General features: G+C 39.6%; 1 protein-coding gene across 3 annotated transcripts; it reads left to right on the top strand.

Annotated features, from left to right (window-relative positions):
- The first annotated feature begins 237 nt into the window (after window positions 1-237).
- anln (anillin, actin binding protein) lies at window positions 238-27,024 on the top strand. 3 transcript variants are annotated; one of them, XM_054763966.1, is made up of 24 exons: window positions 238-362; window positions 1,658-1,802; window positions 2,448-2,852; window positions 3,893-4,062; window positions 4,144-4,248; window positions 4,431-4,704; window positions 6,091-6,260; window positions 6,342-6,446; window positions 6,653-6,743; window positions 8,351-8,673; window positions 9,525-9,673; window positions 9,817-9,958; window positions 10,044-10,179; window positions 10,396-10,581; window positions 13,628-13,754; window positions 13,846-13,894; window positions 13,984-14,037; window positions 15,613-15,645; window positions 15,988-16,006; window positions 17,285-17,397; window positions 18,534-18,620; window positions 21,056-21,163; window positions 22,141-22,313; window positions 26,729-27,024. In XM_054763966.1, the coding sequence occupies exons 1-24, from the start codon at window positions 345-347 to the stop codon at window positions 26,859-26,861; spliced, it is 3,315 nt and encodes a 1,104-aa protein (XP_054619941.1). In that variant the 5' UTR covers window positions 238-344; the 3' UTR covers window positions 26,862-27,024. The 3 variants fall into 3 exon arrangements, with proteins under 3 accessions (XP_054619941.1, XP_054619940.1, XP_054619939.1); XM_054763965.1 differs by having other exon boundaries at window positions 3,893-4,248; window positions 8,354-8,673; XM_054763964.1 differs by having other exon boundaries at window positions 3,893-4,248.
- Window positions 27,025-27,940: the final 916 nt, after the last annotated feature.

The following is a 27,940-nucleotide window of genomic DNA, read 5'->3' as shown; positions in this document are numbered from 1 at the left end:
ACTTATGCTGAAGTACTGTACTGACGAAAGTATTCCGATTGAGAAACATGGGAGGGGCGCCATGATGGATGTGTACGACGTGCGGAAAGACACTTGGCTCCGATAGGCTGATTAAGCGTAGGTGCAGTATTCTTCATTATGATTGGTCGAAGTCCAAATGCTGCGCGTGCGTAGTAGATCCAGCGCGGAAATTCAAATTTGAAGAGAAGTTGTTTTTCTTTTCCGTTTCCAGAGGAAAGACGACCGAGAAGAAGACACGTTGACACTCAGTCTTCTTCACTTTGTACACACATCAGTGTACTAGCCGCTACAGATACTTTACACTTTTAATATTTGTAGTCCGAATGGATCCTTTTACGGAGGTGAGTACATGTACTTATATCTTTTATACGTGGCTACGACTTTTGGATTTGATTTGTGAATATATTTGTTTATGCAGCTAGTAATATTACTTCTTTTAGTACTTTGAAACCTCACAAAACATGATCACATACGTAATTGCCCAATTCCAATTGTTTAGTTTGTATTATGTATTTATGTATTATTTATTGGACGAGTCACTAAAATAGTCTCACATTGAAAGCTGTATTTAATGACAGGTGACAAAATCAGACTGCTGTAAGAGCAATGATAATGTACTTTTAACTGGGATATAAAGCTAAATCCTTCAAGTATATAACGTCTCTCACTACAAGAAATTCTTATAATAATAACTTTAGTTCAGGGGTGTCCAAACTTTTCCATCAAGGGCCACATTCTGAAAAATGGATGCAAGGGACACTTTGATATTTTATAAAAATATATATATTTCAAGAAAAAAAACTGCATGTCAGCTTTGTGACAGCGATGAAAAAGTGTATTAATAGTATGAACTTTGGTTGTTGCTCTGTTTTTTCCCCCCATATTTGTGCTTCTTTAAAAAAAAAATCGAAATATTTCAACTTTCTCCTTCAATAATCATTGTACATTTTTTCATAATATTATGACTTCACCCCAGTGGAATGTAAAAGTGAGTTTGTGGTGCAGGCGTTGTCATGCTGCTGCAGGAACGTGTCATAGGTGGCACACTTGAGTCACACTGCAGTAAAACTTCTCCCTGCAGGGCAAAATATCATATTACCGTATACTGAATTAAATATTCGACTCTTCTTTGTCGTCCCTACTCGCAAGCAGCCCCGCCCACTGGGACAAAGAGACTGAATGACTGACAGGAGGGTTCACTCACTCTGTTCATTCCACTATAGAACCAACACGCCCAGGTGTTGAGACAGATACCCTCTTGTCATCCAGCCTGTTTGATAGAGAGAGGAGGAAAACGAACACATGTGCACATGTCAATATATTGAGGCCGGCAAAATTATCGAGTTTGTTTTTATTTAGCGCAATTTATTGATCGTCTCGACAGGCCTGTGTGTTGCCTTCCGAAGTATCAAGGTGGCAAAGTTGCATCCTTTCATTTTTCACTATGTGACCCTTGCTGGAAAAAGTTTGGATATCCCTGCATTAAGTGGACATGTAGCAATGAGATGTGTCAGTGTGAATCAAGATTGCAATTTGTGTATTTTCTACTCTGTAACTTTTAAATATACCTTTTGTATTGTATTAGCCATTTGCTGGTGATGTTTTCATGATGTCATGACTACTTGAATCCAACCAGAAACTGCTGGAGCGGACTCGGGCTCGCAGAGAGAACCTCCAGAAAAAAATAGCAGAGAGGCCAAATGCAGCAAATCGGCAGATGGTGAAAAGAGCCCGAGAGCCTCTGGCTGACACCAACAGTGTGATCGGCGAGCCAGCCACTGGTCAGTACAGTATCTAGGCATGTCACAATAACAAATTTTGCAGGTTGATAATTGTGCTACAAATTATCGTCGATAATCGATTTTATCGACAACAATTTTTAGACCATTTTTTCATTATTTGTCATGAGAGGAGTACTACATTTGAAAAACTAGATGGTACTCAAGTATAGTGTACGGTGTAAGACATTAGCATGACACAGAAGTTGCCTGTATGTATATTTTTGCAATGTAGCCAGCGACACTATTTGTGAGCGCGCACCATTTTGCACTGTTTTGTTTATATTTGCAGGCCAAACACCTTAGTAATCGCTGACTGTCGAGACGAAGCCTCCGCTGCCTGTTTTTTTCCCCAGTTAAGAAAACTGTCCGTGTGGGTCGTCTGTGTTCATGCGCTCTCCGTGTTCCGTGAAATGTTCCCACCCTGTGGCTGCTCGCTGTGACATTCACCTCAAAAACCATTGCTTCCGTGCCTTCTTCATGTTAGCGTATGCGGCCTCATCAAGCTAACTGCTAAACCCTCTGTAGTGAACCCTTGTCATCCAGCCTGTGTGGCACAGAGAGACGAGCAGATGAAACACACGCATACGTGCACATTTCAATTTATCGAGGACGTCATCGCATCGACTTATGTTTCCTTTCTCACAGCTCCACAGATGTCCACCAAACCTTCTCCATCCAAGCGCAGGTGTTCATCGGAAAATGTTCAGCCTGTCGAGGGAGACAAGATTCAGCCTGTGGCGCCTGTGCTCCAAGATCCCCCATCAGACAAGAAACCACCGGTCTGCCCCACAAGCGTCCGACCCGCATCCTCTACGGGAAGGAGTGATGGCCGTCCTGTTGCTCAGCTGGAAGAGACAAAAACTGTTGAGTCAGAGAGGATGGCTGTGACTGCTCCGCCCAAGATGCAGGCTAGCAGAATTGTCGCCACGGTTCCTGAAACACCAAAGAACAAGGAGGACGCAGCGGAAGATTCCGCTCTTCCTGCCACTGGCATGAAGTCTCGTCTGCGCAAGCTTGCTGAACAGAGAAAATTCTGGGATGGTGATCATGGTAAGGGTTTTTTCCAGCCTTATCCAGTCAAAACTAAAACATCGCTCCTCCACAGTTACATTTTACCACTGTTAACAATAGAAGGCAAAAGAAAGACTTCAAAGTAATCCATGCAAATACAGATACAGAGAGCATAGGGAAGTGAAACTGTTTCCATTTCAGATTCCCAATTGCTTGTTTTTCAACCAGCTCTCTAGTTTTCATGTTGTTTTGACCTCTAAATGCAGTCTACACAGTCAAAACCTATCCTACCCAATCTGAAACTGAGCATAGACATTCAGTGCTGTTTATTGATGGAATAAGCAATGTAATACAACACACCTGGACAACACCTGACAGTCAAATGTTCCAATACTTCTGCTCACATGAAAACTGTTCAAACAAAAGGTGTTATCTCCTAAACCGTGCGTCCGATCCAGATGTAAATACAGTCATCCCTCGCCACTTTGCACTTCAACTGGTCGAATACGGCAAATTAGTAGTAAAAAAAAATTACTTAATTTACTTTCAAAATGACTAAATGAAGTAAAACAAAAACATAGGCACTCAGAAGACTCCTTCAAAGATGTTGCGATATGTTGTATTCCACACTGGTCACTAGGTGTCAGTAATGTTACATTGATGGGACAATAGCCACCGCAGGAAGTACTGTACAGAACAGGAAGTCAGAATAGAACGACAACAAGGAACTCTCCCAATGCTAACATTTGTGAGTCTATATTATTTCTTATATGTCTTATTCGCTCTTATTATGTCTACTAAATTGGGTAATAGGAGTGTAAAGGTGACACTAGGGATGTTATTTCATGTCATTAGAAGGCCATAAACTGTTTTTTATACTCTGGCTACAAAAATGGAATCCTACTTTGCAGAAATTAACTTGTCATGTTCAGGTCTGGGACCATTTAACCGAAGGATTACTGATTAGACAGCACCAAATCTAAGAAAAGTACATTTTTCTGTGGCAGTCCAAATGTATTTACGATTAAATGAATATTACCCCCCCCCCCCCCCCCCCCCCCCCCCCCCCCCCCTTTCAGGTTGTTTGACAGACACTTCTGATGCAGACTCTACACCTCTGTCCCTGCTGAGACAAAAAGATGATGTCCCAACATCCTTTTCCTGCCCTACCGCGTCCTCAGAAACTCCAGTAGGAAGGAGAGGCAGACTGGCTAACCTTGCTGCCACCATTGGGTCCTGGGAAGATGATGTAAGCCATGCCATCATACCCAAAGAGGAAGCTCCAGTAAAGCTCGCTCCAGCAAAGCTCGCTCCAGCTTCTGCTCCCCAGATAAGCTCGAAGGATGCAAGTACGGCTGCGGGCGCTCAACAAAAGGCCGCTGATCACGCAGCCTCCACTTCACCTGCCAGCAAGTCCTCACTCGTCTCAAATCAGGTCTTTTCTTTTTTTCCGCTAAAACAGATGTTTTTGTTTGTACAGTGGAACCGTGGCTAGCGTTCCATTAGGTCCCACTCTAACCGAATCAAGTTTCATGGTCTCATTGCTGCATTAACAACGACCTCTAGTGACACTGACACTGTATGTATGTATGTATGTATGTGTCTATCTATCAACAGCTTTCACGTTCCTTAGCCAAACCAGGCGCAAAGGTTCCTCCAAGCCCCCAGAAGGCTGACACTCCCGCAGCCACATCAACCCTTCAGCCAGTGACGAGCCCCCAGAAGACAACACCTGTGCCCCCAGGGTCCTCATCTTCCACATCAGTGTCTTGGAAAAATAAAGACCTTTCCACAGCTCCCAGTTCATCATGCACCCCTCAGAAAGTCCAACTCTGTGCTAAAGCCTCTACGCCCAGCGCCACCGTCCCGCAAGGAAAGTCCAGTGCTCCTGGTAAGTCATGATGCTTTTTGCTTAGAAAATCAGACTGGATCACATTTACTGGAGGGTTTCTTCCTATTCACCGGCTCACTCCTCCACATACAAACCCTCTCGCGTAGCGTGGTGTGCACCGCCCAAAAAAATCTAACCTCACGGAAGGACATTACTTCGGGTGTGTACATTGTTCCCTCTTTTAACACCGGGGTTAGGTTCCAAAAAATACCAGTGTAAGTGAAATCCATGTAGTAAAAGTTGATTTTTTTTCCTCATTTTTTATGTATGTTTTTTCATTCATTATATATTTTTTCGTTTCCAGATGTTTTTTCATTTATTACGTTTTTTTTTAGTTTAGAGTGCATATGTTTTTTCGTTTACAGGATATGTTTTTTCGTTTATTATATATGTTTTAAGGCTGTAAAACCCCTCCCCACACACTTTTGTACACTTTTCTCAGACATGAGAAGATATATATGTTGCGCATGGAGGGCCTTAAAAGCGCGGATCACGCCTTCGTCCATGGGCTGAATCAGCGATGTAGTGTTTCCAAAATAAACCTATTTCATCCATATTTTAAAACTTGTTCAGGCTTAGATCCCCCTTCCTCGATGATGGCTTGAAATTTGCTCATGTTTGCCTCTGCAACGGCATCCGCAGATGGGAGGACTCTCCGTGGTCTTGCTGCCGACAGTTAAAGCCCTTTTTGCATCCTTGTTGAAATGTATTGCTGTTGTCATCCTTATGTTATTATTTTCCTCCTTTATGGTACGAACAGAAGATTAATTTATTCCCTAATGGCGCCCTGCAGCTGCACTTCTTGGATGCACCTTTGTCGGTGCAGAGTGTTTAGTCGACATTGCGAGTTTTGTCGGGGAGAAAACTTGCAAACATACAGCACTAAAGAGCCACACTGCTAGCGATCGAACAATTATGTAAATTAGGCAAGCTGAACGCATTCTGTACTGTACAGGACATATGGCCTGGAGGAGATTGATTGATGGTCTACAGTCCCTTAGCCAATGGGGACGCAAAGACAATGCGGGTTCTCCCTTAGCGAATCAGTACGCAGAACACAATGGTTCATACGCTGCGAAAAAAAAGCATGTTACCCTGTAAAAAATTGCACACATAAAAATACGCGTAATAGCGAGGCTGCATAAAGTGAACCGCGTTGCAGCGAGGGAACACTGTATACGAAAATGCTTAATTTACTAATAATAGGCAATTCAACCACGAAACAGCATGATTTATTCATGAATGTATTTTTGAGCTGTAAAATTCAAAGCGCAAAGTGGCGAGGAGGAGCGATCACATAAGAGTTGCATGTGTGAGTTCCTCTGTCACGCAATCTCTTTAAAAGGTGCTTGGAAATACAGGTTTTTACCCTTTTGTGACCCCCAGGTGTCAAGTCTTTCCTGGAACGATTTGAAGAGCGATGCCAGGAGCGCACCAAGCAGTGCTCCCCAGCAGGGGGTGGCTCCCAGACAACGACACCCAGCACTCGACTCGCTCTCAGGACCGCCCAAACACCCAAAACCACAACAGCTGATCTCATCCAGAAACAAAAACTGGTGTGCAAGCCTTGTATTTATCTCTTTCGCTTATCCTTCATATCGTGGAAGGTAAATTCACCATAATCCACCGCTTTTCAGGAGCGGGAGTCCGAACTGGCTCAGATTCAGAGTCGCTTCCGGGGGAATAATATGTGGAAAAACAGAGAGGCAGGGGCAGAAACCAAGAAAACCATAGACAGCAAGGTGGGTTCATGTACAAATGCCCGTAAGTCATGTCTGCCAACAGAATGCCAACTTTAAAGTCACCTTTTTCTAGTCAGGACTGACTCAAGGCAGGCCCTGATTTCTTACTTGTGCTGCCATAGATCTAGACTAGCTTGATACACCGAGCTTCCCTCTCCCCTTCTCTGCCTGTTCAGGATGAATTCAATTCTTAATACTCTTTTTAGGGCCATGTTGGCAAACCAGTGGACAGCGACGACCATCCAGAATCACATTTTATTGAGACGCCAGCTACGCCTGCAAAGAGCATTTCCACAGGTATTTTACATGTTTTTCATGCTGTTCTTTGCACTTCTGTCATTGATGTGTCATTGACTGTGCTTGATCACTGTTAATAAGATGGCATCTATGCACATCAGTGTTTCCCCTACCATTGTACAATACAGTCAAACCTCATATAGTAAGTTTACCCACAGGAAATAATGTAAATACTGGTGTTCAAAGTGCAACACAGGGGCCATTTGCGGCCTGCGTTTTTTTTTTTTTTTTTTTTAATTGCCCCGCGGCACATTTTAAAAATATCACAAGAAAACTTAAAAAAAAAAAAACAGCAAAAATGGAAACATCAGCAGTAATTTTCAAAAAATAAAGTGAAAATATTGAGAGAAAAAAATTAGAACATAACAAGAAAAAGTCATAATGTTACAAGAATAAAGTCATGATTACGAGAAGAAAGTTACAATAGTTGTAAAATTGGAAGAAAAAAAACCCCCAGCTGTAATTGTATGAGAATAAAGGCAAAATATCAAGAGAAAAAAGTCATATTCTAACTACGAAAAAGACGCAATTTTATGACAATACACTGGTCATATTATGAGGAAAAATAGCGTTAATTCAGGAGCATAAAATTTTGTTATTAAAGAAAAAAGACAATAATTTTTTTTTAATTTTTCAGAAAAAAAATAAGTTGTAATTTTTGGAAAATTAGCTTGACGAAAATCAAAAATATATGGAAATGGAGTCAGAATTACGAGAAGAAAACAAACTTCTAAAAATTGGAAAATAAAAAAAAACAGCAGCAGAAATGGAATTTTACGAGAATAAAGTGAAAATATGAAGAGAAAAAGGCTGTATTCTAATGAGAAAAAAAAGCACGATTTTGCTAGAATAAACTCATAATATTATGAGGGAAAATAATGTCATTTTAGGAGCATAGAGGTGAAGAATTAAAGGAAAAATTGTATGTTTTTAAAGTCATAATATTATGAGAAACAAACACAACAAAATAAAGCTGTAATTTCTGGAAAATTAGGGTGGGGCAGGGGGAGTTAAAATATTGTGTGAATAAGTCATATTATTATGAAAAGCAAATTTCCAAAGATTACGTATGAAGAAAGTTTAAATATTTGGAAAATTCAAAAAATGGGGTCAAAAAAGAGCAGAGTGAAGTTGATACTAATAATACGTATTTTGACCAACATGACAAAGCTGAGATGCAGTATTTTCTTGAAATATGTATAACTCCTTAGCATATCTACATGTGTTGCTTTACAAAATATCAAAGTGGCAAAGTTGCATGCTTTCATTTTTCACAATGTGCCCCTCGCTGGAAAAAGTTTGCAACTTTCTATGGCTTTACGGTGGCTTATTTTGCAGCCCTAATAAAGATGATTAAAGGATTCCCTGGCCGGAATCTGTCTATTCTGTCCCAACTCTTCTTTCTATTCCTCACAGAGAATGCATGCTTTGTTTGGGCAAACAATAACACCAATAATTTTCAGCCAAAAACGATTCCTACGAAAACCAAGGTTTCACTGTAATTGTAATTATATAATCGGGGGTGGGAAACGGTAAAGTACACACCTGATCAAGCATTTAGCCGATGCATGACGATTGGTGTGACAAGCACGGTTGTTTTCCAATAGCAGGTTGTGGGTTGCTAGATCCTCCCCCATCCTCCACATCCAGTCCACTGAGAGATGTTGCCCGTGCAGACAAGGAGACAACTGATGAAAGCACAAAAGAGGAAGAAGTCGACGAGGGCAAGGAGATCGAGATGAATGTTGACCAGTCCATCAACTCTGCAGTGATCAATGATCTGTTTGAGGGAGTTCTTGAGCAGAGTGACGATCAGGATCGTGAGGAGGATGAGGAAGAAGATGCCTTGAATATCTCTTCCATGTCCCTTCTCACGCCCCTGGCAGAGACTGTGGCTGCTGTGGTGAAGAGTCCAGAGAGGAGGATAATGGTATGCATTAACAGGTCCTCTTTATTCTGCACCTATTTACACCATCATCTCTCACCTCATAAAATGTGTCTTGTTGTTAACACGGTGGTGTCCAGTGTTTGTGGCCTGCAGCTCTTTTTTGTTGGCCTGCTACATTGGACACCATAGGACCATGTTTTTCCTCCATGAAGTACAGTACAGGCGCTTTTTTGACCACCTCGGCAACCTCATCCCCAGAGATAGGAGAGCCCACCGTGGAGTCCCCGGGCACTGCTTCCTCATTGGAAGACGTGTTGGTGGGATTGAGGAGGTCTTCGAAGTGTTACTTCCACAGATCTCGAGGCGAGTTCAGCAGCACACCGTCCCCACCATAGATGGTGTTGACTGTGCACTGCTTCCCCTCCTGAGACAGCGGATGGTGGTCCAGAATCTCATGGCTTCTCCGAACTCCTCCCACGTCAGAGTTTTTGCCTTGGTGACCTCCAGAGCCACAAACCACTTGGTCTGCCGGTAGGAGGATTTGGCCCAATGGGACTCCTTCAGCTTGACTGCATTCCTCACCGCTGATGTTCTGGGATTACCACCACGACCACCTTACGGCCGCAGCTCCGGTCATCCGCCTCCAAAATGGAGGCACGGAACGTGGCCCACTCGGACTCAGTGTCCGCTGCCTCCCTCTGTATTTATTTATCCGAATGAAATAGTACAGTGATAATGTACTGTCACTGTGTGTACATTATAGGTGTCATTTGTATGTCCAGGCTTTAGGGACATGCCACATTTATCATTCACACTCACTCCGTTTCGGTGATCGTTTAACTCAACATGACACAACAATTTAAATTACGAATTGTCTTTTTCTCTTTGTGCAGACGTCAACTCCAGCTAATTCGTTCATGGTGAAGAATGACACGCCCGACAAGGTTCACAAACCTGGTCAGTTCCAGAGAGCCAACATAAGAAAGAGCGGCTCGTCTGACAGCATAGTCGCCTCTGAGGACGATCATAAACTACCCTACAGGTACTCCATCCAATGTGGTATTTAAATACATCTGTATGACATATAAGGTTAAGATTAGGGGTTCTTTGGTAAAATAAATCTACTATAAAAATGTATGCCATCAGGGATCAAATACTTGTTTTGCCACTGTGTGTGTGTGTTAGCATTGATGCATATAGGTCCATTAGAGTGAAGGAGACTGGGAGAGCCAACATGAAAGACGTGATGGTGAGAAAAGAGGACGTTTCTGGCAGAGCAGAGGAAGCGCGAGGCTCCAGCCTGTTTAGCATCAAACAGAAGATGAAGGTTGGGAATCAGTTGTTCAACTCTGCTTACAGTTGTTGGACATAATAAAGCCGTGTCTATGGTGACATGTTTGGTGTCTGTGTAGGCTCTCACAAATGAGATGAACCTGCAGCAGACCATCATCCACCAGGCCAGCCAGGCGCTCAACTGCTGCACGGATGAAGAACACGGGAAAGGATCCCAGGTGGAGGCTGAGGCGGAGCGACTCTTGCTCGTTGCAAGTAAGTTCTTTGGCCTTATGGACAGAATTTTTAGGCGTTGAGGGGGTCCGGTTTGGGGGCGACGGAATACGGTGCAATATACAGCCAACCTAGCAACACATTTACGACAACCGTATTGCAGGTCTTCATTACTGGTGACATCACTATATTTATTTTGGTTTCTGCTGTGGGTGCCACAGCCTTGAAATAATGTTTTTTTTGTTTGTTTGACTTCAGCCGAGAAGAGGGAGGTGCTCAAGACAGAGTTACAGCGCCTGAAGGGTGAGGGCCCAGCAGGACAGAAGAAAAACCCTGCGCTCCTCCAGCCTACTGGCATCTCAGCCTCCAAGGGCTCCATCAGCCTGCGGGAGTTCCGCTTGCCTCTCAAGGCAGACTTTGTTTGCTCCACTGCCAATAAGCCAGGTAAACTGTAATCCATGTATGACCAGGGGTGTCCAAATTGCAGCCTGTGCAACCATACGCTTTATACACTTTTCTAAGACAGATATTAACATTTCTCACATTTCTCTTTTGTTTAAACAACAAATTTTGTTTGAATTGTAATTATCAACCTGCTTGGTTGTACACAAGAAATTATTAAGTGACTCGCGAGTATTTCACTCCTCTGACCTAGATACCACAGTGTCCTATCTAGTCTGACTGGTGTGTGTCCCACCAAGTCTTTGAGCATGAACTAGACTACAGCTGTCCTATCTAGTCTGACTGTTGTGCGTCCCACCAAGTCTTTGAGCATGAACTTGACTACAGTTGTCCTATCTAGTCTGACTGGTGTGCGTCCCACGAAGTCTTTGGGCATGAACTAGTCTACAGCTGTCCTATCTAGTCTGACTGTTGTGCGTCACACCAAGTCTTAGGGCATGAACTAGACTACAGCTGTCCTATCTAGTCTGACTGGTGTGTGTCCCACCTAGTCTTTGAGCATGAACTAGACTACAGCTGTCCTATCTAGTCTGACTGGTGTGTGTCCCACCAAGTCTTTGAGCATGAACTAGACTACAGCTGTCCTATCTAGTCTGACTGGTGTGTGTGTGTGTGTCCCACCAAGTCTTTGAGCACGAACTAGACTACAGCTGTCCTATCTAGTCTGACTGGTGTGTGTCCCACCAAGTCTTTGAGCATGAATTAGACTACAGCTGTCCTATCTAGTCTGACTGTTGTACGTCACACCAAGTCTTTGGGCATGAGCTAGACTACAGCTGTCCTATCTAGTCTGACTGTTGTGCGTCCCACCAAGTCTTTGAGCATGAACTTGACTACAGTTGTCCTATCTAGTCTGACTGGTGTGCGTCCCACGAAGTCTTTGGGCATGAACTAGTCTACAGCTGTCCTATCTAGTCTGACTGTTGTGCGTCACACCAAGTCTTAGGGCATGAACTAGACTACAGCTGTCCTATCTAGTCTGACTGGTGTGTGTCCCACCTAGTCTTTGAGCATGAACTAGACTACAGCTGTCCTATCTAGTCTGACTGGTGTGTGTCCCACCAAGTCTTTGAGCATGAATTAGACTACAGCTGTCCTATCTAGTCTGACTGTTGTACGTCACACCAAGTCTTTGGGCATGAGCTAGACTACAGCTGTCCTATCTAGTCTGACTGTTGTGCGTCCCACCAAGTCTTTGAGCATGAACTTGACTACAGTTGTCCTATCTAGTCTGACTGGTGTGCGTCCCACGAAGTCTTTGGGCATGAACTAGTCTACAGCTGTCCTATCTAGTCTGACTGTTGTGCGTCACACCAAGTCTTAGGGCATGAACTAGACTACAGCTGTCCTATCTAGTCTGACTGGTGTGTGTCCCACCTAGTCTTTGAGCATGAACTAGACTACAGCTGTCCTATCTAGTCTGACTGGTGTGTGTCCCACCAAGTCTTTGAGCATGAATTAGACTACAGCTGTCCTATCTAGTCTGACTGGTGTGTGTGTGTGTGTCCCACCAAGTCTTTGAGCACGAACTAGACTACAGCTGTCCTATCTAGTCTGACTGGTGTGTGTCCCACCAAGTCTTTGAGCATGAATTAGACTACAGCTGTCCTATCTAGTCTGACTGTTGTACGTCACACCAAGTCTTTGGGCATGAGCTAGACTACAGCTGTCCTATCTAGTCTGACTGTTGTGCGTCCCACCAAGTCTTTGGGCATGAACTAGACTACAGCTGTCCTATCTTGTCTGACTGGTGTGTGTGTGTCTCACCTAGTCTTTGAGCATGAACTAGACTACAGATGTCCTATCTAGTCTGACTGGTGTGTGTCCCACGAAGTCTTTGAGCATGAATTAGACTACAGCTGTCCTATCTAGTCTGACTGTTGTGCGTCCCACCAACTCTTTGGGCATGAACTAGACTACAGCTGTCCTATCTAGTCTGACTGGTGTGTGTCCCACCTAGTCTTTGAGCATGAACTAGACTACAGCTGTCCTATCTAGTCTGACTGGTGTGTGTCCCACCAAGTCTTTGAGCATGAATTAGACTACAGCTGTCCTATCTAGTCTGACTGGTGTGTGTGTGTGTGTCCCACCAAGTCTTTGAGCACGAACTAGACTACAGCTGTCCTATCTAGTCTGACTGGTGTGTGTCCCACCAAGTCTTTGAGCATGAATTAGACTACAGCTGTCCTATCTAGTCTGACTGTTGTACGTCACACCAAGTCTTTGGGCATGAGCTAGACTACAGCTGTCCTATCTAGTCTGACTGTTGTGCGTCCCACCAAGTCTTTGGGCATGAACTAGACTACAGCTGTCCTATCTTGTCTGACTGGTGTGTGTGTGTCTCACCTAGTCTTTGAGCATGAACTAGACTACAGATGTCCTATCTAGTCTGACTGGTGTGTGTCCCACGAAGTCTTTGAGCATGAATTAGACTACAGCTGTCCTATCTAGTCTGACTGTTGTGCGTCCCACCAACTCTTTGGGCATGAACTAGACTACAGCTGTCCTATCTAGTCTGACTGGTGTGTGTCCCACCTACTCTTTGAGCATGAACTGATGAAGCCTGCTCGGCTGAGAGGCGAAACGTCTTCTAAGACGAGCTGAACAGTCCAGGTGTGATCAATTGAATGCCCTGAGAATATATTGTCGCATATTTTTTCTTTGTACTGTAATTTTCCTAAAAGTAATGTTAAAATCTTGTCTTGTCTTGTTCTCGCAGGCCCAATCTCATGTATTGTCTCGTCCCGTGAACGGGACAAAATATTAGCATCTTTTCATTTTTCAGTAAGTTTGGACACCCCTGAACTGTAAAGCAGGCACGTGTGGCTTCAATATAAATATATAAACCGCATGCATTAAAAACCGTAATCGGCGCACATGAAGGCCACTCTCCTCGACAGAAGCCGTGCGTGCGGATTTTGGCAGTGTATTGACGCCATAGGCAGAGCTCTTCTTTATAGTGCATCTATCACAGTGATTACAAAAGAAGAAGAATTCTTTTCATGGCATCTTGTCTCCCTGCTTTTAGAATCCGTCAAGTATTCTTTCTTCATAATGATTCGGTCTGGAGCAGAAAACATGGTGGCCACGCCCCTCGCAAGTACACACCGTGGTCTCAGTGGCGACACCCTCACTTTCCCTACAACGTTCAGCATGTAAGCCTCCCCTGTTGCCGGCATTCCTCACACCTTCACACCTTTTTATCATCTCCTTCAGCAACGTCACACTTTTCCTCTCATATGTCAGATCTGATGTCTCCAGTGACTTTTGCATCGATATTGACGTCTACTACCTGGCAAGTACTTTTGCCTTTTTCTCAATTTTGGCTCCATCTTGCCGTGTTTAGTTGTGGGACTTTATAAAGTCAGACTTTTACACCTTCAGGTTCAAAAACGTGAGCTGAGTGGTGACAAGAAGAAGAAAGCTGGCAAGTCAAAGGTAGGTTTGCTTTGCCTAGGATATCGCTAGATGATAGATCAAACAATTTATGTGTTTATTCAGATTAATAGGAAGCATGTTTATGATTTGTGTTAGTCGGCATGAACAGCACATTTAGCAAAGCCCTGCACTGTCTAAAACAGGGGTGTCCAAAGTCTTTCCAGCGAGGGCCACTTGTGAAAAATGGAACAATGCAACTTTGCCACTTTGGTATTTTGTAAGATATGCTAAGATGTTATATATATTAAAAAAGAAACAAACAACTGCATCTCAGCTTTTCTTTTAAAAAATTCTTTTTAAATAATCGTCACAAATTTTCTTCTCATAACATTACGACTTTATTCCCATAATATTATAACTTTTTCCTCAACCTAATTTTCCAAAAATTACAACTTTATTTTGTTGTTTGTTTCTCATATTACAACTTTTAAAAAATAGTTTTAAAAAAAGCTAATATTTCAACTCTCTGCTACTAAAATGACAAGTTTATTCCCGTAAAATTGTTACGTTTTTTCTTATTACAATACAACTTTTTTTCTCTTAATATTTTGACTTTATTTTCAGCTGTTTTTTCCATTTCTGCTGATTTGTTGTTTTTTTTTAATTTCCATTTCAACTTTCTTCTAAATTTTCTCCTCATTATTATGACTTTATTCCCATAATATTTAGACTTTATTCTCGTAATATTTAGACTATCATATTATGATTTTATTCCCACAATATTACGTTTCTCACAACTTAATTTTCAAAAAATTAAAACTTTTATTTTGTTTTGTTTCTCATAATATTCTGACTTAGAAATGTTATTTTTTTCCCTTAATATTTAAACTCTATGCAACTAAAATCACTACTAAAGTTATTTTTCTTCATTATATTACAACTTTATTCTTGTAAAATTACAGCTGTTGTTTTTTTACATTTCTGCTGTTTGTTTTACATTTTCCCACTGTTTCAACTTTCTGCTTGCAAATTTTCTTCTCAGAATTTTGACTTTATTCCCTTATTATTATAACGTTTTCACCAACCTAATTTTCTAAAAGTTACAACTTTAGTTTGTTTTTCTCATATTATGACTTAAACATTTTTTTTTACTAAAAATACATTACTTTTCTTCATAATATGACAAGTTTATTCTTGTAAAATTGTGACTGTTTTTCTTGTTTAGAATACGACTTTTTCCTCTTAATATTTTGACTTTACTCGAGTAAAATTACAGCTGTTTTTTTTTCTATTTACGGTATGCTGTTGTTTCCTACTATTTCGACTTCCTGCTTGCAAAATGTTCTTCTCGTAATCATCACTTTATTTCCATATTTTGACTTTATTCTCATAACATTATAACTTTTCCCGCATTGTCAAATTTTCCAAAGATTACAACTTAACTTTGTTTTGTTTCTCAAAAATAAAATGTGCAGTGGGCCAATAAAAAATAAAAAAAACAACCAGGAGTCGCAAATGGCCCCCAGGCCGCACTTTGTCATTCATTGGCATGTCAACTGCTCCATAACTACTACAACCCACTCTACTTCTTTTACCTTTTCAAGCAAATTCATCAATTATTCTCTCCATTGTCAGGCAATCACCCCAAAGAGATTTCTGGCTATCACAGTAAGTTTTGATACACTTTTTCCTTACAGTCCTTCCTCGAGCTTTACAGCTTTTTCTTGTGTGTGTTTTGCGTGTTATATTAAAGTTTCAAACATAAGAATACTAGCGGCTAGCATATGTTACCAACAGTGGTTTCAGAGATGGCATTGTATCAAAAAAAAAAAAGCCTATATGTTACACAAATACACATGTAAACTGCATAACAATTGCACATTTTCGTTCGGCATAAGTGATTGATCATGTTCTAAGTGACACTTTTATCATGTACAATATGTTGCTTGACTCAACAGCTGCTTTCAGTGGCCACTTGACAAATCCCTTTGTCTCCTTTTTGTTTTGCAGAAAGGCAGCCAAACACCAGGTATGTCCAAAGAAAAATGGGTGAAAAGACAAACTGCGAAAAAAAAGAACAGATTTGAATATTTATGTGTGAGCACACTTACATATATGCACATATAGTAATCCCTCCTTTATCGTGGTTAATTGGTTCCAGACCTGAACGTGATAAGTGAATTTATTTTATTTATTTTAATTCCTTATTTATAAATGGAATATTTTTGTAGTTAGAGCATAGAAAACCTTTTTGACACTTTAAATACACTTATTTTTTTTACATCATTAGAGCCCTGTAGACATGTAATAACACCCCTACAGTCACCTTTACACTCCTATTACCCAGTATAGTAGACATAAAAAGAGAATATAACACTTATATATTATTATATTAATTAATATAGACTCACACATGTTAGCATTGGGAAAGTTCTGGACAGTACTTGTTACAGTAACATTACTGACCCCTACTAACCAGTGTAGAATGCTACATATCATCGCAACATCTTTGAATGCGTCTTCTGAATGCCTTAAATTTGTATTTTACTTCATTTACCCGTCTTTTTGCAATGAAATGCTTAATTAAGGCCAAAGATATGTAAAATGTGCTTAAATGTGTATGTTTTTGACTAATAGAAGGCTGTTTTCAACTACGAAACAGCATGATTTATTTATTTATTCATATTTATATATATAATATATGTAAATTGTCATGTATCTTTTTAAAAATGTGATTTCCCGATAAATTGTCATGTATCTTTTTAAAAATGTGATTTGTATAATTTGTATAACTTGTTATATTCTTTTTTTTTTTGTATTTATTTTCATTTGAATGACTCTTATTTGCTGATTTTTTTAAAATGTTTTTTTCCTCACCTTCCTTACTGCATAAACCGTCAATCAATTATCATAAATCTCCTTATTTGTTTTTATTTATACTTACTTTCTTCACTCATGTTACTCATTATCCATCGCGCTTTTGTTCTTTTCTTTTTTTTTTTGCATTTTCGTCATTATTGCATAAGTTATCTATTATGATATTTTTCTATCCCCAGTAGAACATCTAAACAGATGAAGTAAACAAACCTTTAATGGTAAAATGTAAACATGCATTACATATTTTGTTAAAAACAGGAAGTAAAGAAAGCATGAGCAATAGAAATGGAGAAGGTGTAAGATTAAATGAATTCTGCTTCTTTCTACTCCTTTTCAGACATGTTGAATTGTGTAAATGTAATCATGTGACGCCCCTTTCTGATGGCAAGGATTTCCTAGTAGTAACAACATACAAATTGTTTCTTGATAGTTCTTGCCAGTCCAGGAGGCCCCAACGCTGTTCGGACCAGCAACTTTGTACTGGTTGGATCTTACAAGCTGACTCTTTCTTCCGTGGGGAAAAACAAATTTGCCTTGGAGAAGGTATTGAAACCAGCAGCTTTTCTACTCATTTTAAATCCATTTCACAATTGTAATGCTTTAATAGGGTGTCAAATATTACATATGTACTCTTCTTACTACATTTCTTTGAAAGAATTCATGAGAAACAAGCTAGGAAAATATTACTATCACTTCAAATTTCTATGACGTATTTGTTACAATTGCAAAAATGCTAATAGTAATTATTATAATAGTTATAATACATTATTAATAGAATTATAATATATAATTACTTTATATTATAAGTATAAGTCATCATTTATATTAAGTCTTGCAATACCAAAGATGTATTTATACGATTTTATAATCCCGAACACCTGACCCAAACATGTATTTATACGTCTTATATGTTTTTTTTTTCGCACGAGAGGCAAAACGAGGTGATGACGCAATTGCATACTAATGCATTAGCGTTTCAGAGCATTTTTTTAAGCCATAAAAACGGCTGGCAGCAGTGCATTTGAATTTGAATGGGAAAAAAAACATACCCGACAGCAAGGAGGAAGTGGAAGAACGTGGAGGGGTATAGCGTGCAGAAGGTTACGCATTGTAGGGTCATTTTAATGCATGCACATGCACACACGCACATACACCGCTCAGTTCAGTTCCATATGTGAAAATTGTAAATAGTTCATGGTGTTATATTTGGAAATGCATTCTTATTTTGATGTAAAACAACCTTTTTTGTGTTGTTTATGCTGGTATAGTTTAGATATTTGAGTTTTTACAAAAGCAAAAAGATTGGTTCAAAGTGAAAGTTATGTTATTAAAAAGCTGTTTTTCCTTTTTTTTATTATTATTTTTTTTTTATTCGTACAGTGCAGCAGCGTAGCACAGCTGACTGGACAAAAAAACATTGTAACAGTGCTAAACATTTACAGTCATCCCTCGCCACTTTTTTGCAGCGTCACTCCATCACGTTTTTTTAGTGTTACTTTTAGCATCTTAAAGGTACCAAATATATCGAAATGTGTGACCGTCCAGGCCTGTCCTGTCCTACAGGAGGCTGTGCTCGATCTGTCTCACCATCTTTCTTTCACATGATGTATGAGAGGTATGAAAGTGAGGTAGTTGAGTCCATGACTTGACTTGACACGTCCATCTGCTTGTGCTTCAAGGTGCCGTTCTTATGTCCTCTGGAAGGTCACGTCCACCTGAAGATGCAGTGCGAAGTTGGCTGCAGAGTGGAGGAAAAAGGCTTCCTGGTGAGTGCAAGCCCTTCAAATCAACACAGTAGATCCGGGGTCACGAATTACGTACTGCATGGGTGTCCAAAGTGCAGCCCGGGGGGCCATTTGCGGCCCGCGGCACAGTCTAAAAATGTAATTTAACGAGGAAACTTAAAAAGACAAAAAAACAACAGCACCAAAAATGGGAAAACAGCATTAAGTTGAAATACTAAAGAATTTATTTATTTATTTATTTATTTATTTATTTATTTATTTATTTATTTATTTATTTATTTTTTAATGAAGTCAAAAACAATGAATAAAGTTGTAATTTTGGAAACTTAGGTTGGGGGAAAATTTATAACATGGAAATAAAGTCAAAATATTGGAAGAAAACATACAAGAAGAAAGTTGAAATATTTGGAAAATTATACAAACACAAAACAAAATATTAATATATAATAATAATAATAATAATAATAATATGAAAATATTAAGAGAAAAAAATAGTTTGCTAAAATATAATTTTAGTAAAAGTGAAATAAAAAGAAATAAAGAAAAAACACATATCATATTTGTTTTAAAAGATATAGTTATAATTACGAGGACAAAATTTACAAGAGGAAAGCTGAAATGAAATATTTGGAAGATTAAAAAAACCAAGAAATGGAAAAATCAGCGGTAATTTCACGGGAATAAAGTCAAAATATTAAGAAAAAAAGTCATAATCGAATGAAGAACAAAAGTTGCAATTTTACAAGAATAAACTCTTATTATTATGGCAAAAAAACCCATCATTTTTAGCAGCATTTCACCCATATTACATACAAGGTGAAATGCAGTTTTTTTAAGCTACATATAGCTTCTTAGCACATCTGTGTGTTGGTTTACAAAATATCAAAGTGGCCCTTGCATCCTTTCGTTTTCCAGTATGTGGCCCTCACTGGAAAAAGTTTGGACACCCCTGACCTACTGTATCACTGTAAAGTGTTTGAGGAGCTGCTTTGAGTATGTAAACTACAGTATGTCCCACGTATTTTGTATGAATTGATTGTTAAAATAGGGACCGTACGTACTGTATTAGTGAACACATACGTGATACGTTAATATGTCAGCTTCTTTCCGTATGTAGTCCCTACACAGGCTGGACAAGCACACATCGTAACAATACTAAACATTTAGTCATCCCTCGCCACGTCACACTTCAAATTTTTGGTCCAAAATTAAGCATTTTCAGGCCACATAGTGAAAAATTAAAGGATGCACGGGTCATGTTGATATTTTGTAACATATGCTAAGAAGAAAAGAATGCATCTCATCTTTTGTAACGTAGGTGGAAAGGCGTTTTATTAGTATGAATGTCTGTCTTTGCTCTTTTTCCGCCCATTTTTGCTGTTGTTGTTTTTTTTCATTTTCCAATTATTTCAACTTATTTCTTAAATAATCTTCCTTTTCGTAATATTATGAATTTATTCCCATAATATTACAACTTTTTCCCCCAACCAAATTTTCCAAGAATTACTTTTTGTTTTGTTTCTTGTATTACAATTTAAAAAAAAAAAATAAATAAATTTAATATTTCAACTCTATGCTACTAAAATGACATTATTTTTTTCCTCATAATATTACAAGTTTATTCTCTTAAAATTGCAACTTTTTTTCTTGTTAGACGTTATTCAAAATGTTTTTTGTTTTTTTTTTCCCATATATGTTAACTTTCTACTTGGAAATTTTGTTCTCGTAATTATGTTTTTATTCCCATAATATTTTGAATTCATTCCCATAACAAACATTTTCCCCAAACTAATTTTCCCCAAATGACAACATTATTTGTTGATTTCTTTGTTTCTCCTAATATGCCATTTTGTTTAGTGTTCATTTATTTTTACTTTAATATTTCTTCTTGTAATGATGACTTTATTCCCATAAAATGACTTTATTCTCACAACAATATCCCTTTTTCTGCTAACTCATTTTCAAAAAGTTACATCTTTATTCACTGTTTTGTTTTTCTCATAATATTACACTTTAAAATCATCTTATTTCTTTTAATATTTCAACTTTATGCTATTAAAGAGACATTATTTTTCCTGTTATTCTCATAAAATCACAACCTATTCTTGTTAGATTACAACTTTTTTTTTTTCTCTTAATATTTTCTTTTTATTGTTGTATTATTACAGCTGGTTTTTGCTGCTGTTTTCTTGTTAAACTAAAGCGCCACGGGCCAACAAAAAAACAGCCGCTGGCTGCATTTCGGACACCCCTGGGCTAAATGAAGTAAAATATACAGTAAATATAAGGCATTCACACATTCAAAGATGACGTGATGATATGTAGTATTCTACACTGGTCACTAGATGTCAGTAACATTACATTGATGAATCAATAGCCAGTGCAGGAAGTACTGTACAGAACAGGAAGTTTTCTTATGATATTGACCCGTTGATCCTACTTTGCTCTTCCTCCAGACAATGTTTGAAGACGTTAGCGGATTTGGTGCCTGGCACAGAAGATGGTGCGTCTTATCAGGGTACTGCATCTCCTACTGGACGTACCCGGATGATGAAAAACGAAAGGTAAACCTCTATACAACCCAAAACATCGCGTTGGAACCTTGTTGAGTTGTTGCAGCTTCAAACCAGCTTCTTGAAACACTTAGCAAGGGATAGGGATGGATATCTGATACCGGTGCCAAATCGATACGTTTGAAACGGTGCCGGATATTAAACGGTGCTTTTAAAAAGCAAAGCATACACGTTTTGTCTAAAAAGATGCCTTTTTATTTGTACGACATGCAAGTTGAGCAGAATCGTCATTTATCTAGTTTTCCCTCATTTATCACGGAGGATATGTTCCCAAAATAGCCCGCATTAAGTGAAATCCTCGATGTAGCCAACTTCATTTTTTTGTGGTTATTATATGTTTTAAGGCTGTAAAACCCCTCGCCGTACACTTTATACACTTTTCTCAGACAGGCAATAACATTTTGTCACGTTTCTCTCTTGTTTAATGATCAACCTACAGGTCGGACACAAGAAATTATCAAGTCACTCACGTATTTTTTCTCCTGTGACCGCGCCTTTTCGTCCTGGCGCCGTTCCGCTGTACTGTAGCGTTTTTGTATCCTTGTTAAAACATATTGCTGCAGGACTCCTCCTTCGAAACGAAGATTCATTTACAAGCTAGCAAGCAAGGCAGCGATGACACAGGAGACACGCAGGGCTGCACGAAGGAGACTGATTGACAACGGCCTGTAGCCAATCAGGATGCTGAAAACAATGGGTGGCGCAGACAGACGACAGAGGGGGGAAGAGAGAGACACTCAACTTCCCACCATGCAGTTCTTCTTAAAGAGCCAGGCTCATCCTGTAACAACGTTCATGCTGTAATAATAAAAAAAAAAAAGCAGTAGCGAATCCGTGAAAGGTGAACCGCGATAGAGCGAGGGAACACTGTGCCTCAACCATAGAAATAAAATGATGACTAAGTCATAAATTCACCAGTCATTATCATCATGGTTTTGTTCTGACAAGTTGTTTGTGCATTTTGCCAGAATCCCATTGGTCGCATCAACCTGGCCAACTGTACCAGTATAGCGGTGGAACCAGCCAACCGTGAGTTCTGTGCCAGACCGAACACGTTCGAGCTCATCACGGCCCGGCCACAGCGAGAAGACGACAAAGAGACTCTCGTCAGTCAATGCAAGAACACCATGTGTGTCACCACGTAAGTACCACGCTCATCTACTGTAATACCACAGTAATCCCTCGTTTATCACGTTCTATTGGTTCCAGACCCGACTGCGATATGTGAATTTTCTGCAAAAGTAGGATTCCTTTTTTTTAATATATAAAGAAACATTTTTGTAGTTACGGCACAGAAAACATGTTTACGACCTTCTAAATACGGTTTTTAACATTAGAGCCCTCTAGACATGAAATAACACCCCTATAGTTACCTTTACACTCCTGTTACCCACTATAGTAGACATAGTAACAGGAATTAAGACATAAATAGGACATAATATAGACTGACATGTTAGTTTTCTTGACAGTGTACTTTCCGCGGTGGCTATTGTCTCATCAATGTAACATTACTGACACCTAGTGACCAGTGTAGAATACTACATATCATCACAACGTCCTTGAATGCGTCTTCTCAATGCCTTATGCCGTTGTCCTTCACAATATTGCAGATGAATTATCACTCACACGCTATATTGAGGTTTTCTGAAATTAATTAATTAATAAATGGTGTACTGTGGTCTATTATTAGTCAAAGCATATTGAAATACAAGTGATATGTAGTATTCTGGTCCCTAATGACACAAAACATAGGGACATTACCTTACATTATCTTAGCACGAAGTCACAACATCAGCCATGGCATGTCCGACATGATGGAGTGGGGGAAAAAGTTCTCCCTTTCCCTGTGGAAGTGGTACGTTTTTGGCTTAAGTTCAGAAGAAATACATTTGTGGCTGGTTAGCTTGTTAGCTGGCTAGCGTTCAGCCGTCGCGAGTCCCTGCAGCACGAGACTTGCAATGTATAGGAGTGTAAAAATGACTTTAGGGGTCTTATTTCATGTCTACAGGGCTCTAATGATGTTCAAAAGCGTATTTAAAAAGCCATAAACAGTTTTTGTACGCTCTAACTACGGAAATATTCCATTTATTAACATTGAGTCATTGAGTCAAGCTGTGAAATTCGACCCCCGAAGCGGCGAGGGAAGACTGTATGTTCCCATGGTAATACAGTGGAACCCCTGTTAGCATATGCCCCAGTTAGTGTGTTTTTTGGTTAATGTTGAAAATTTTGCCTGTGGATTTTGCGGTGTGTACAATATGGAGTGCGTCTTGTCGGGTTACTAATACACTGCATGAGTCCAACTCAATGCACTTTTATTACAAATGCCCTTGTTAGCAGCCTATTATCTTGCTAACACACAGAAACAGGAAGCGGAAGTCAGCTCCGTCGCCTTGTCTATGATGCCATCAGCGGTTGACTGTGTAGTTCTTTGCCAAATAACACAGTTATGCCACAAGTCTCACAAATCTTAACACAAGACACGGTTTTTAGTTTTACAATTATATTTTCACATACAGAAAACAATTCTAAATCCATATAAATGACAAATGAAAGGGATAAATGATTATTTAAACTTACTTTTACCTGACATGATTGTTGCCAAAGACACACTGCGGCAACGAGATCAACACGGACACCATCTTTTGAGTTATTTCTTCAATTCATTAGTGTTTCTCACCTCAAGTCTCTGCTTTTCTTTTGATCACGGTTGCGAAAACAACCCAAAATGGAGCCAGAGAAAGTAGCATGAGCCATCATTTTGATAAGGGAGGTGAGAAACACTATTGACCGGGTTGTCGTTACAATTTCGGCCAGTAGATGGCATGGTACAGCCATCGTAGAAAAGCAATGCCAGTGTTTTAGTGAAACAGAATTTCATTTTAGGTGTTAGTCATTTAGAAAACACAATTTATGTCTGAAGTAGATCAAATGTAAAACAGCTTAAGTTGTAACCTATGTTGTGAAGTATCATCTGTTAATTTCAGTTGCATGTTTATTAAATCACAGCTGTTATTGTTCATTTATGACCGTGTCAATCATTCGTAATTTATAGAAGTTGCAGATTGCGGATGTAGATTATTGTTTTGATCCAAAATGACTACATTTCCCATGTACGGAAGTCATCGATGCCCTGAAAAGACGCGAATATAGCACAAGTTAGACGCATAAGACATCTAATGTAAGGAGATAGTGTTTAATCTGATTACACCCTACTTGCTGCTAGCATGTTAACTTCGCCGCTACGATGTTTGTAGCATTAGCAGCGGGTGAGCGCCTCTTTACTTGATACTTAAAGACAAGAAACTACGTTTGTGTGTGGATGAAAGGCAAACAGGTGTGTAAAAAAATGTCTTTTTAAACAATGACGGTCTGTGTCCACCAGAGGGAGACTTAAAATATCAGTGTTGAAGTGGGCATTAGAATTGCACTTCTACTCTTGTAACATTACTGCTTTCTTTTTTTTTTTTTGCTTAAACTTTGTCATACTTTTTAGTACTGTGGTCTTATAATACTTACTTATAATGCTAATAATATTGGGGGTGGGGGGTTTCACGGTGTTTGTGTGCACGTGAGTGCTTTTATTTATTTATTATTTTTACTTACATTTTTCCGGGGGTTTGCTCCTTGGGGGCGGGGTTTGGGTGTTCAACCTCCCTGAGGCGCGCGGGGGTGGGGCTACAGTCGTGGGTAGGTTTCCCTCTCAGTGGGGGAAGCGACTCTGGGCCCGCATGGGTGTGGTTGATGTCATTATATTCAATATGGCCGTCCATCCATTTTCTATACCGCTTCTCCTCGTTAGGGTCGCGGGAGCATGCTGGAGCCTATCCCAGCTGACTTCGGGCGATAGGCGGGGTACACCCTGGACTGGTCCTCAGCCAATGGCAGGGCACATATAGACAAACAACCACTCACACTCACATTCATACCTATGGACAATTTAGAGTCGCCAATTAACCTAACCTGCATGTTTTTAGAATGTGGAATGAACACATTCCAATAAAGATAATTACACATTGGCTGGTGACCAATCCAGGGTGTACCCCGCCTCTCGCCCGACGTCAGCTGGGATAGGCTCCAGCATACCCCCGTGACCCTAATTGGGATAAGCCGCATAGAAAATGGATGGATAATTACACATAATTCCTCAATAGTTGTGTCAGTCAAAAATAGCTACGTAACCTTCAATAGGATGCACAGTTCATGTGTTATATTCAGTTAGCATTTGCTATCAAACATTACCAATATACAAGAATTTAAAATGATTATGCAAAAGACAATGCAGCTAAAGTCAAGGCAACATAGTAATAAAGCTTTTTTTCCCCCCCTACAAACCCAATTCTAATGATGGTGGGATGTTGTATTAAATGTAAATAGAAACAGAATACAATGATTTGCAAACCATTTTCAACCTACATTCAATTGGAAAAACAAGATATTTCATGTTCAAACTGATAAACTTTATTGTTTTTTGCAAATAATCATTAACTTTGGCTGCAACACATTCCAAAAAAGCCGGGACACGGGTATGTTTACCACTGTGTTACATCACCTGTCCCATTCTTGATGTTGTTCAACAGTCCGGGGGTCTCCGTTGTCGTATTTTACGCTTCATATGGTGATATCCTTTACACAGTAATGCAGTGTCACCTGAGGGATCGACGATCACAGGTATTCAGTGTTGGTTTTTCGGCCCTGCCGCTTACGTGCAGTGATTTCTCTAGATTCTCGGAACCTTTTGATGATGTTATGGACCGTAGATGATGAAAGCCCCAAATTCCTTGTGGTGAACCTCACCCCATCCTTGCTTGTGAATGACTGAGCATTTCACGGAAGCTGCTTTTGTACCCAATCGTGGCACCCACCCGTTCCCAATTAGCCTGTTCACTTGTGGGACGTTCCAAATACCTGTAGGTGTTCGATGAGCATTCCCCAACTTCCATAATCTTTTTTTGCCACCTGTCCCAGCTTTTTTGGAACATCAAATTCCAAATGAGCCAATATTTGCAAAAAATAACAAGTTTACCATTAAATATTTTGTCTTTGTAGTGTATTTAATTGGATATAGGTTGAAAAATAATTAGCAAATCATTGTATTCTGTTTTTATTTACAATTTACACATCGTCCCAGCTTCACTGGAATTGGGTCTTGTACATAACGAGCTGCTACAAGTGAACAGATACCGTTTGTTATAGATATAAGCATTTTACCGCGGAGTTAGTCTATCCGAATCCGCATCCACGTGTGTAGCTTGAAAGGCTGCGGGGGCGCAAGAACAAATCAGGAGGGGAGCTTAATGTTAGCTGTACACGCATACATATACACTCACACACAATACATACGTACATCCCCACATAACTCACTGATTTATCTATTGTATTGTCATGTTGTTTTAATTATAATGAAGGTGATGTTGGCAATAAGATTGCTGAGTTATTGTTAAGCTTATTTTTATTATTACTGTTACTCCTCATAACTATTACTGTCTTAATAATACTCGTGCAGTACTGATTCCCTGCTGATTTGAAAATGTCATTCATTGTTGTCTTGTGCAGAAACTGGCTGAGCGCAGACACCAAAGACGAGAGGAATTTGTGGATGAAGAAGCTCAACCAAATTTTAACAGACGTGCGCATGTGGCAGCCTGACGCTTGTCACGCAAGCAAAACGCCCAACAGCTTTTGCTAGCATGCAATGCATGCATCCGAGTGCATTATTGTACCTTTTTTCTTCTGGCTAGCTAGCTATATACTGTACTGCTACTGTACATTATTTATATACTGCTGCTGTATACTATATATTTACTGCTTTCATTTGCCAGGTATTTTATGTTATCAGTAGCACTTCAATAAATGCCTGCTTTGACCATAAGCGTGTTTTGTGTTAACATTTTTGGCTTTCTGGAACGGATGAATTGATTTACTTGATTTCCTACAGGAAAAATGGCTTCCGTTTTCAACCGTTTCGGTTTTCGGGAGGCCGTCTAGAACAAATTAATGATGAAAACCGAATTTGCACAGTGGAAAACACAACACAAAACAAAACAAATGTATTACTTGTGTGTGTATATATAATAATATGTGTAATATAAAAACAGCTTGAGAAGACCAAAAAAAAAACCTATCATAAAAACAGTAAAAAATCTAAAAAACTTTTTAAAAATAACTACAGGTAACTGGAATTAAACTGTTACTACAAACTGGAGTTATTTATGCTGACACCCCTATTGAAAAGCCAGCGTTCCAAGAAATGCTGCAAAAGTTTGGCAGACAGGGCGAATTTGCTTGTCAGGAAATAAATGTCACAAATGGCAATTTATTTGGTCTTTAAAAATGTTGCCGATAAAAGTTTGTGTCAATTTGTAGGACACTAAACATTTCAAAACGTGCCTGCATTGTTTGGTGACTCAGTTAAATGCCATGAGAGAATTTCCGCGAAGTAGGATTCCGTATTTACAAATGGAATATTTTAGTAAGCATAGAAAACCTGTTGACGACCTTCTAAATACATTTTTGAACATTATTACAGCCCTCCAGACATGAAATAACACCTTTACACTCATATAAATCAATATAGTAGACATAATATGAGAAAATAAGATTGTGTTGCTATAAATGTCTTCCCAAGGGGAGCTGAGTGGCGGGTGAACAGGAAGTTACATTGGGGATTCTGAGTTGAGTTTTAGCTTAGTGTGGGTTACGGCTGCAAAAGTGGCCATTGTTTTTATTCGGGATTATTGTGCCTGTTGTGAGAGAATTCAAACCTGC

The sequence above is a fragment of the Dunckerocampus dactyliophorus genome, chromosome 20 (assembly GCF_027744805.1).
Source record: "Dunckerocampus dactyliophorus isolate RoL2022-P2 chromosome 20, RoL_Ddac_1.1, whole genome shotgun sequence".
Classification (NCBI taxonomy): Eukaryota; Metazoa; Chordata; class Actinopteri; order Syngnathiformes; family Syngnathidae; genus Dunckerocampus; species Dunckerocampus dactyliophorus.
Note: the sequence above shows the minus strand (reverse complement) of the source record. Positions and strands in the feature narration are given on the sequence as shown.